Source organism: Phocoena sinus, chromosome 2 (genome assembly GCF_008692025.1).
Source record: "Phocoena sinus isolate mPhoSin1 chromosome 2, mPhoSin1.pri, whole genome shotgun sequence".
NCBI classification, from domain to species: Eukaryota; Metazoa; Chordata; class Mammalia; order Artiodactyla; family Phocoenidae; genus Phocoena; species Phocoena sinus.
In genome coordinates, this window is record NC_045764.1 from 168,260,075 (window position 1) to 168,271,640 (window position 11,566).

At 48.0% G+C, this 11,566-nt stretch overlaps 1 protein-coding gene across 1 annotated transcript; it reads right to left on the reverse strand.

The window, feature by feature from the left end:
* Positions 1-2,131: 2,131 nt before the first annotated feature.
* On the reverse strand, positions 2,132-11,283 carry LOC116749274 (uterine milk protein-like). Its single transcript, XM_032623492.1, has 5 exons — positions 11,260-11,283; positions 9,374-10,028; positions 6,310-6,577; positions 4,443-4,590; positions 2,132-2,396 (listed from the first exon to the last, which is right to left on the reverse strand). Exons 2-5 carry the CDS (start codon positions 10,008-10,010, stop codon positions 2,190-2,192), a joined length of 1,260 nt encoding a protein of 419 aa, XP_032479383.1. The 5' UTR covers positions 10,011-10,028; positions 11,260-11,283; the 3' UTR covers positions 2,132-2,189.
* Positions 11,284-11,566: the final 283 nt, after the last annotated feature.

Below are 11,566 nucleotides of genomic sequence, written 5' to 3' on the forward strand. Positions count from 1 at the left end.
CAGTCTGCTTTACCCAAAGTCCACCAATTTAAATGTTAATCATCCCCCTAAACACCCTCACCAAAACATCCGGAAGAATGTTCAACCACATATGAGGGCACTGTGGCCCAGGCAAGTTGACACATAAAATTGACTATCACACACGTCATGTGTTAGTAGGAAAGAGGATTGAGTAGCACCTCCTTGGGTTGCTTGGTTTCCTTCCTGGAGTGCAAACCTTTGACCTTGGTGCACAGACACCTCACCTGTGTGTCCAATCTCAGAGGCAAAGGGCAGGAAAATGTGCCCTTGCACATATGAAAGTAAACGCCTCTCACCATCAACCTTGGAGTCACACCAGCTCACTGCTGCAGTCATAGAAAAAGCCTACCCTGGCCTCTAGTGAAGACACCACATTTGTGGCACCAAAGTTTGTGAGATGGCACAGCTCGCCATGAGCTTGGGCAGACGGGCTTGGTTAAGTCTGCAGAGTTGACCTGGGTGCTGACTGCTTCTCAGTCGTTTCCCGGGCTTTTTCCTATATGTGCCAATAATCTTCTTGTTTCACGTGCCACTGCCTACCTCCCTTTAGCGTGTGGGACACTGGACCCTCAATATCCTCTACTAAATGGGTCCAGGCCCCCAACATCCTCACGAGCACCTTCCCCCTCTGCTTCTGCCGTGGATCTGCTTGGAGATAATACATACACGAGCATGGATCTCTAGCCCTTCCTCCCTCTGGTTATGCTGTTGACTCACTTCCTGCGCATTTTCTAGAACAATCCACTTTACTGTTCCTCTCTCGAGCTAGCCTCCTTATTGAGCTACTTCTCCAAGCTGCTCTTGTGGCCCATCCCCAGGCCTCTCCTTTCTTGGATCTTGGGCTATAAGTGCTGATGCAAGTGACAAGCTCCTTTCTTGGGCATTTGAGCATCCTTGTTAAAGGAGTGAAAGTTTTAGCCCTGAAGTGACTCCTTTGGTAGTGGATGGAGTTCCTTCAGGGTCACATCGTTCCCAGAAGAGAATACTTGGGTTGTGTCCTAAACCCCACCACAGAGGGACTTCTGTGGTTTGGGGTGACCAGCCCTCTCTCATCCAGTCCAAGGCTCCCGGGTCTAATTGTGGGCCCCCAGGTAGCTCTGGCTTGGTCATGTCATCGCATGGCTCTGCAGTCAGTCCCCCCTGCCCCATCTTTGGCCTCCAATCTCATTCCTGGCCTTGTGTTTTCAGCACTGAGCCTGGGCTCTCTACCAGAAGAGTTTTATTTCACCCTCTGTCCTAGTCTGCTGCAGTTGCCGCTCTGAGCTAGCCCACCCAGGCAAGGTCCCGCCTCTTGGGTGTCACTCTTGGGTCAGTCTGTTTGGCCAGTGTCTTTGCCAGCTGTGCTCATGGCCTCTGGATCTGACTTCCCTAGTCAAATGTCTGGTTTCCATCAGACTCCATGATCCCTCCCATATGTCCAAGGCAAGTCATGGCCAGCCAGCTAGTTCCCAAGTCCCAGCCTCTCAAACACACACACACACACACACACACACACACACACACACACACACACACACACACACACACACAATCCTGTTTTCCCCTCATCAGTTTTAGTTCGTTTCCAGTAGGGGGCAATAATAACTCCCTCATAGAGGGTTGTTGTAAAGATGAAAAGAGACTAGAGCATGGGGCAGAGAAGATGCTGCCAACATATCTGGGATCCTCTACTTCTCCAGGTATCCCCATTTCCCCCTGGAGCTGGGTGAACACATGGAAGCCCACTGAGGTGTCTGTGGGTACCAACCCTCTTCCCAGCCTCCTCTCTGCGGTGGGACCTGCCTCTGCCCCAAGCCGCCTGGGGGAGTTAGTACAGCTCCTCTTGTACAGATGAGACGACAGGCTCTGATTCCAGCTGGACAGGAAGCAAGGCTAATGAGACAGCCACCGACAGAAACAGCTCCCCCGCACCTGCTCAGCCCCCTCAGAATTGCTTCCCTGCCTATGTCAGCCTTCTTCCGGGACAGAAGGTGCCCCAGCCAGATGTCTCTGGCAGGCCCTCAAGCTGCTTCTTACTTGCTCTGCTCTTGGCCAGAAGACCAGCAGTGGCCCTCCCCACTCTGTTCCCAGACCACACTTGTGAGTCTCGGCATTTTAATGCACAGGGCGGTGAATTGTATTCATTTTATTCATGACCAGCTAAGTTCCTGCAGTACAGCCTGGCCCCTCTACTCAGTTTTGGGGTTTAAGACTTTGCCCACAAAGAGGTCTCTTTGAGTCATCTGATCCTCCACAAACAGCAAGAAGGGTCTATTGAACTTCACGACCACAGGGACCTCCTTCGTGTCCACGGGGACCTTCCACACGTCCGCGTCCTTGGCTGCATCCGTGAGTAAGCCATGCTCGCTCACCTCTATCTCGGCTTGATGCACGGCCTGGGAGAGACAGTTTCCTTCTCAGCTCTGGGAGTGAACTCACCTGGCTGGCTGGAGAGCAAGCCGGGGCGGTGTGCCCAGCTATCTCCTGTGCTCAAGATCAGGGAGGCAGCTTCCCTCCATGGCCGATGGCAGGTGGAGGAAAGCTGACTTCCATTCCTAGAAAACCACCCTCAGCTCCCAGCAGCTGGGTTCACCGTTGAAGGCCAGATGTCCCCGAGTGGGGTTGATACTAGGGTTGGTAATTGTTGAGTTCAGACTTTTTCAGCACAGGGCAGACAGCTCAAGGTGTTAACATGTTCAAAAGGCAGGAAAGGGGAATAAAACACAGAGGAAGGCTGGGTGGTCTGTAGGCTTAGAAAAAAATCCCATAGAACGACTGAGAGATAGTCATTTCCAACACTTTCAAGAAGAATGTGATAAAAACTACTAGGGGGCTAGTTGTTCTTGTCTCCATCCATGCAAGGACAATTTAACCTCCGTGTAAAAGTGTTTGTGCCGGAACATGCATGTTGGCCTCCCTGATCTGCAAGAGGCCCTGCTGGGGAACGTGGCCATGACATTGCTTGCATTACCGGTGATGGATTCAACATCTCTCAAACCCAGCCCAACAACCAGCACTCAGGGCACACCTGCCGGGTGGGTTCTGTTTGAATTGGACACGGTAAGTAGTGCTTACACCCACAGGGCCACGGGAAGCACAGCATCCCCTCGGGGTCCCAACCCTGGGAACTCCATCCAGTGTCTGTGAGTGACAGGTTCATCATCTCCCAACTAAAGAACAGGACCCCTGCCCTGTCCCAACCCCCAAGGTCATTGGGAGACTGGAGCAAGAAAAACCATGAAAAAGTGCTTTGTAATTTGTCAGGTGCTGTATCGCGGGGAGGGATTGTGTTTGCTACTTATGTCCTGGGCAAAGTCCTCAAAGTATCCTTGCCCCTATGGTGCCCACATAGCAGCCAGCCAGTTACTGACCTTGGTGGAGTCATTGGAGGGCAGCCCCTGTACCCACCAGGATGAGTAAAATTATCTCATAAATAAATGTTCCCCGGCATCTGGATGTCTAACTGGCACCTCAAGTTTAGAAAGCCAGTCTCTGTCTGCTCCCCCAAACCACTCCTGCTCCATCTTTCCTGCCTCAGGCGTTGGCTCCATCGTTTCCCAGGCTCCAGCTTACAAGCCCGACTCTTCCCTCCCTGCTCCCCAGCTCTGTCTTCAAAAGGCACACAGAGCCTTCTCACCACAGCTAACCCTCCCTCGAAGGCCCCATCCATCCTCCATTGCCTCTCACCTGGGTTACCCGCCAAACTTCCTAATGGGTCCCCCTCTTCCTCCAGGACCATTGCCTGTTCTCCGCGCGGCAAGAAGTGGTCTTTTGTAAAACATATGTCAGCTCATGTCAGCCTCGGTGGTCTCCCATGTCAGTCAGAATAAACCCCTGTCCTGTCCAGGGCCTGGGACACCTACATGACCTGGTCCTGCCTGACTTCTGCCCTCACCTCCTACCAGGCTCCATCTTACTCAGCACTCTAACTGCCTGGGCCTTCTTGGGGTTCCTCAGAAATTTCAAGTTCACATTCCCTTAGGATACACTTGCTCTCTTTGTCTGGAACACACGTCCCCAGGTACTTGCCCCCTTCTCTCTCCTGCCCTTCATTCAGGCCTTGGCATAAAGGTCAACCCAGGCCTTCTCAAGCCTGCTCACTGCACCCCAGCGTGCCGTTCCCAGTTTCTCTGCTTTCCTTTCTTCACAGGAAGTATCACTGGGGGACGTAATACATATCTGTCTGTTGGCGTGCTCACTGTCTACCCCGCCAATAGAATGGAACGGCTACGAGAGTAAGGTGTTGTCTGGCTGGCTCACGACTTCACCCTCAGTGCCTCCAGTGCTTGATGCAATTACTTTTGAGTGAGTGAATGACGAAAGAACCCCCAAAGCCCAGGGACCCAGTCAGATAAGAGTTATAACTGCTGTATAAAAAAAAAATGTTTCTCAATCAGGACTGTGGTGGATGAAACAGAGACTCTAGAAATTGCCCCACTCACCTCCAAAATAGATAGAGAAGCCTTCTTTGTGATGCTCTGGGTGGTCGCTGTTGTAGTAGGCACATCTTTGACGTCAATCTTGGGAAGCAGATGTTTTAAGTTTATCTTGGAGGAGACCTTGAACTTGGGCAAAACTAAGTGCACCAATCTGTTGAGAATGAAATCGACAAGGAAGCTGAACAATGTCCCTCTCCTGGAGTCTAGGGGAAGCACCTGGCTTAGGCTGAAAGACCTCTTCCGAGTGAAAAGGTAACAGAAGTGTTTGTTTTGAAGTGCTGGGTTGGGGAGAGATTAAAGATGCCAGGGTATGAGCTGCAATGCTGAATTTCCAAGCAAACCACTTACTCAAAATATACCTTGCTATTCAAATGATTCCCTTCACAGGCTCTCTATGCAAGAGAAGATGAGGGTCAGACCAAGAGCATCCAGCCCTGAGTCCCTCCAACCCTTCTTCTGGAAGCAGGGGTTTAAATTGGGCAATGACCCTAAATGTGGTGAGGGAGATGGAGGGCATGAGGTCCCTGTGCTGCAGGTAGAGCAGAGGGAGTTTTCACAGGAGAGGAAGCTCCAGCCTGGATGATAAGCTTTCGAACAGAGAGGACTCCTCCCTCTATAGACCAGCCACTCTATGACTAAGGGAGAGTATCAGAACGCGTAGTGCCAGCCCTCCCACCCGACATTTTAGACTATGTCAGTGCGGTGTTGAGCTTCTGATGGGCTAGCAACCCGTTCAGTTGGGTCTCTCTACTGCTGTACCCCCTCTGTCCCAACCAGGAACGTTGTGGTAGGTACAACCATGGCAGAAGATGGCAGACCCCCTCTGCCGTGGCCCTCAACTGTAGGAGTAAACGCTGTTGAGAGATTTCTTCCCAATCTACACATTTACTGCCTGAAGACTGTCTCCCCAACCCTGCCGCTCAGATCAGTGGGCCATTGAAAATCACGATTTCACTATTTAATTTACCCACATTCGATGGGACCTCGGTGAATATCATACCCAAGCTCGGTTAGTTCAATGCTCCCTTCCAGGAATATGCAGCAGGAACCGAAAGATGCTCAGTTCAGTGTGGGGAGGAGCATTTGATCGAATGAAAGAGAGCCATGCCTGTCTACAGTGGTCTCAGCTTGAAATTTACCTGTTTAGGCTCCTCCCCTGACCGTCATAACTAACTAAGAGCCCTAATTAATACTTCACAATTGAATTCTCTGATGTCACCCTACTCATTATCTCCTTAGTTCTGACTACAGTTTGAAATTGTGTATTTGTTAGTTGACTTTCTACCTCTTCCACCAGACCGAAAATTCCACGATAGTAGGGAAGTGTTTGGCTAACCATTATATTCCCAGCACCAAGCAGTTTCTCGCATACAATAGGTGCTCAGAAAATATTTTTTGGGTGAGTGGATCACGGGCTAACATGTGTGTGAAAAGCTGGTTTGCTGAGCTAGAGAGGTTAGAAGCAAGGACTAGTGACACCAAGAGAGATGGGGCTCTGGGTGCTCTTGTAGTCCCTTGTTCCAATCCCTCATGAGATCTGGCTGTGCTTATTCCCTGGGGTTCCGTGAAATTCCCATGTATCTTCCCAATAAACTCCTCTCTTTACCCATCCTGAGCTTGTATGAAGTGGGTTTCTGATGCTGTACATGTGACAAAAAGAACCATAATTAACAGTTTAAGGGGCTTCTGGCTGGTAAGGGGACTCAGGCTGCTATTCTTTCTGTTTGGTTTGTTTCATTTTCTACAAATATGCTAGGAAATAACCAGATGCCCAACTCCCCACCCCCCGCCACAATAAGGCTTTTACATAGAGGAATTGAGGGCTGAGCAAAAATGCAATGCAATAGAATGTTCCTCCAGAACAGGATACCTGAAGTCACTGGCTTTCTGAAGTCTAGCTCGCTTAGCAGTTATCTCTTTTAGAGCAAAGTGGAACTGCCCTACATCTGGGAGCACAAGAATGATGGACACATTTCCTTTGTAAGGCATCTTAACCATCGTAGCAAGCAGCTCCTCGGAGCGGCTGTAAACCATCCGCTCTGTCTTCCTCATCATGTCCACCTGCACTTTGGTGTTTTCATTCACAAAGAAGTCCTCCTTCTGCGTGAGGTTGCTCTGAAAAGCTCTTTCCCAAATGCCTGGGGAAATCAGGAAGGAAAAAGTCAAAGAGTGATCTGGCGGAAAATCATCACCACCCCCAGGTTCGGGGACCCCAGAGGTCATCAGCTTGGGAAGGAAGCAGTCTATTGTTGGTGATACCTTGACCATAGTGAACAGAATATTTAAAATTCTAGACTGGTGCAAAGGAAAGAAAAGCTAACACATGATTTTCAAAGATATTCACCATAGAATTTCTTTAAATCTGTGTTTCTCAAAGGATGTTTACCAAAATACCTGCCTCTGGAAATATAACACCAAGAAAGGATTCTGTCATCAAATAATTTAGGAAACATTGACCACAGCAACCCTTCTTTGAAAACTCCCACTGCATTTGAGTGTATTAAGAGTTCAAAGAAGTCCTATGGTAAAGAAATCTGTTTAAAATTTATGTAACTTATTCCAGGAGGGAAACTCTTCATCAGAAAGACACACACCTGCGCATACATGCACACCCCTGCGTGAACTCCTACTTTAGCTAATGCACTTCCCCAGTGGATTTTAAAAAAGATTCAAGGTACACACCAGTTAAAAAATGCATGTCACCCAGAGTGACGGCCATCTAGTTTGGTCTGGAAAATCTCTGCAAGTGTTAGCCTTGTTTCTGATTCTATAGCCAGGCTTATGGTCCTCTCCGTTCTGTTTTTACGACTTGCCTTCTAAAGTGTGATATAGATAAAGCTTTTAAGAGGGAATCATACCCGATAGTTCTCTGAAGCATACAGAGACATGATCCCTCCAAGATCATTTGTGGAGCACTTTCTATGTCCTAGGCACCTAGTCTGGAACTGTGAGTCCAAATATGAATAATGGTCCCAGTAGCCTGAGCAAACATCCTGTGCTGGGAAGCATTGTTTTATGAGCATTTCCTTCGCTTATCATGTAAAGAACAAACAATCTGCATGTCCTGGTAGGAACCCTGTTTAATCCACAACAGTTTATCCATTAATTGACTCATTCAAATCTGAAATTTCTTGAACTCAAAAAATGTGCCAGGTACCATACTGAGAACTGAGGTTATAGCAGTGAATAAAACAGAGGACCTGTGTCCTCATGGTGTTTACTTTCTAAGGGGGATACAGAGAGAAAAGCAATCCACCACTGTAAATGGTTAAAAGTGTGATGAGCATTAGGAAAGGTGCAAGTAAAGAGCTGAGTGCTAGCATGAAAGCACTTCCTTTGAAAGACCAGGGAAGGCCTTCTTGAGGAGGGAGCATTGAGGCTGAGGCTTAAAAGAAGAGGGTGCTCCATCTGGCAAAGAAGGGGAGGAAGAACATTCCTAGGGAAGGAACATCATGGACTAAGACAGGAAAAAGCAGGATGCATTTAAGGAAAAAGGGAAGGTCTTTGTTGGCAAAGCATAACAATGAGAGGGATAGTGATGGGGAGACACTGGAGGGATCAGCAGGGCTCAAAGCACGCACAGCTGGGTCTGGGTGGGATTGCATTCCAAGTGCATCAGGACACTATGGAAGGGCTTCAGATGGGGGAATGATGTGATTTATGTTTTAAGAAAATTGTTCTGGTCCTTTAATGGAGAAGGGATTGGAGACAGGCGCGAACGGAAACAGTCATTAGACAGCTGGGGCAAGTCATCTAGGCAAGAGATAGTGGTGGCCTTGGCTACAAATGTGGTAGACCAGATGGTGAGAAGCGAACACACTCCAGATCAGCTCTGCAGGCAGAGGCCATAGGACTTACTGTGTTCTTGAATCTGGAGGCTGGAGGGGAGGTTTTTTCAGGAGAAGGTGGGTGAATGGCATTGTGATTCTCTGAGGCGAGCAGATGCTGGGCATGGTTGGGGGGATTGTGTTCGAGGGTCTGTGAAACGTCCCCAAAGGAATGTCAGTAGGCAGATGAGTATTAGAGTCTGGATCTCAGAAGAGGTGGTCCAGGCTGCATCTAGAGTGTGGGGAATAGTCCGAGAACAGATGATGTTTGAGGTCGTGAGCTCAGGTGAGGCAGGAGACAGTTGTAGAAGTCAGAAGAGGAGAAACCAGCAAAGGAGACAAAAGAGGCATGAGCTATGAGGTAAGAGGAAAGTGGAGGGAGTCCTTGGGCAGGCAGGATGGAAGGGGACCTGCATTGAGGAAGGGGAGGGGACAAGCACTCCTTCACTGTGACCAGAGGGGAGAGTGAGAGGAGAGGTGTGTGAGCCTTGGGCAGCACATGGAGGACATCCTGTCAGAACTGCTTTCTTGTCCCCATTCGGGCAGGAGGCAAGGCCATTGGCTGAGAGTCCATGGCAGAAGGAGACTGGTAATGCTAAGTGGAGGAAGAGGGTATAAATAGATTCCAGTGAGCGGTAACTCTGAGCCCACCTGAAGAAACAAGGGCAACGTCAAGATCTGTGACCCGGAATTTAAACTGCTAGTTTAGACACCTGGTGTGTGAGCCTGAATTCAACAATGGACACAACTTCGAAAAGCATCTCATCTCACGCTGATCTGACCTTACAAAACAAGTGAATTAACCAACGCTCATGCCTCTGCAAAAAGATTTCTTTTTCCCTTTTTTACCAGCAAGAGTCATTGCCTTTTTACTCCAAAATATCTTAAGCACGGCAAACAAGATGACTGAGAAGATTAAGAGGAGAAATACTGAAAAATGTTAGACAACACAATGATATCAAAGTCAATTTAAAAAGTTTTGGATCTACTGGTTTCTGGGAAAATGGGATATACTGACAAAATTTTTTTTTCCTGACTTAAATCTTTTAGGAAACACAAGGGCAAAGTTTACCCCAAATGAGAATTCATGCATTTAATAAACCTCACCTTTGAAGAAAACATAGTTGACAAGACATAGGACAGTCTGAGGGTCCAGGTGGGTGATTAAGTCTTTGATTTTCTTATGTATCTTTTCAGCCACATAGTGATTGATGGCCTTCTTGGTTTTTTCTGTATCTTTAAAGTCAATCGTCTGGATGTCCACTTCATGTACTCTGTCTATCTCCTGCAGAAACATCTGCTTGATCTTCCTGTTGTTATCGATAAAGAGAATGTCCTTGTGCTTCAGTTCCTCTTGCTTCACTAGCTCATTCCACGTCTGGACAAGATGCTTGTCCTTGTCTAACACTTGGATTTTTCTGAGGTCAAGTCCCAGGTCCTCAATGAGGTTGGTGCGCGTTGTGGATTTGATCCCCAGGGAGAGGGTGACCAGGGCGATGGTGATGGCCACAGGGGAGAAGATGATATTCTTTCTGGGATCCTCAATTATCAAAGCCTTGAACAATTCTTGGGCAAGCGCCTTATGGCCAGCTTCCGTCTTCTGGGAGAGAGATGGAATTTTCTTTAATAAGACTAGGTTGATATTCTGTTGGGAGTCTTGTTGCTTTTCACAGAAGATGCTATTAAAAAGGCCACAGAGGATGAGGACCAGAGACAGCACCAGATGTATTTTCCTGTGGGACATTTCTGCAACAATCCAGAGCTGTTATTGGAAGGAAGAGGTATACGGGTGAATCTTCTATGGAACGTGTTCTCAATGCTGAGGGGATTGAAAAAGGCTCGTTCTTACCTGGGTGCAGTTCACCTGGGTGGGGTTGCTATTTGTCCTTAATTGAAGGATCCTAGCTAAGTCTAACAAGGAAAGTCTAATGAGTATTCTGGAACATGACTTCAGACAAATTAAAGGTAAGTGACCTGATTAACAGGGAATCAGTTCTGCCCCTAGCCTACTCTGCAAGGGGGTCTTCTCCATCCACACTGGGGTTTCTTCTATCCTTTTTGCTTGCTCTTCTTCTTTCTTTTTTTTTTTAATACAGAGGTCATGACAAAAATCCTGAAAAGTGTGGAAAGGAAAGAAACAAGAGGAGAGAGAGAGCACAGATTGTAGATTCAAACATCTGGCAGAGATCTGGCCAGAAATACCCACGTGGAAAGACAGCAAGTGTAATGCAATAAGGTGTGCTGGGGACTGTGGAAAATGGGTCATCGTGGCCAGGCTGAAGAGGCAGGTGTCACTCAGCTCCAGCTGTGATTAGTGGCAGTGCTTGGTCAGTGGTGCCGGAATTTTTTTTGTTTCTGAAGCATCTAGAAATCCATATTTTTACATGAAAATTCAATCTTGCCAAAAGCAACTTGCTAGTAGCAGCTTGCCCAGATGCAACCCAGCCAGATCTGGCTTTAGAGCTGCCAGCGTGATTTCTAAAGTAAAGCCCAGGTGGTGCTCAGGCGACTTGGACATCAGCTGAATCAAGGGCCTGGCAAAGGTCATCTCAGGAAATCCTGGTCACCTCACTTAAGCTCTCCCTGTGCTCACAGCTATGGTCCCTCACCCACTGTCAGGGCAAAAACCCTCTCTGCCCCCGTAAGTGCCCCCCATGATTGACTGAGACCAAAAGTCAGGCCTTGCATCTGAAGGGGGCACCAGTGGTGGATTTCTGGCCCCAGTGATGGGAAAGGAGAAGATGAGAACGAGGACCTGAGCTTGCGTTCAAGTTTCACCTCTTTAGGGCAGGGCCAGGTCCTCCCTTCCTTATTTTCCTACAGTAACCAGCTCAGCTCTGGGTACAGGGTCCACTTCCCTGCATCATCACTGCCACCACTGGTGACCTTTTTCATGGCACTAAGGCAGATGCTACTTGAACCATAGCAAAAGAGCAATAAAATACCTACCCATGTGGACCCTCACTGTCCCCAAGAGGAGAAAGATGACTTACCCTCCAGGAGAGCCTGCTGTTGTCTATTGCTGCTGTTCTCTGCATCCATCAGTGACTTATTTATACTGCCACTGGTGTAATGAAATGGATAAACCTGAATTAATATTAACTTGGCCAAAAGATTGTGTTCAAATATTGTCCAGAACAAACAAGAGATGAATCATTTCAGTTCCCAGTGAGACAATAAACAAATTAATGGATTGTTGTACCATTTGAGCTACTGTTCATTAAATTACTCCTGTGTTATTTCAACAAACACTTACTTAGCTCCTACTAAGAGCCATGCTCTGGGCTAGGGACTGGGGGA

Excerpts from the sequence above, each read along its gene's own strand:
- LOC116749274 (XM_032623492.1), bottom strand. The coding sequence starts at position 10,010 with ATGTCCCACAGGAAAATACATCTGGTGCTGTCTCTGGTCCTCATCCTC. Across the intron at positions 6,578-9,373 it reads CAACTATGTTTTCTTCAAAG|GCATTTGGGAAAGAGCTTTT; the intron begins GTGAGGTTTATT and ends TGATTTCCCCAG. Across the intron at positions 2,397-4,442 it reads CTTCTCTATCTATTTTGGAG|GCCGTGCATCAAGCCGAGAT; the intron begins GTGAGTGGGGCA and ends TGTCTCTCCCAG.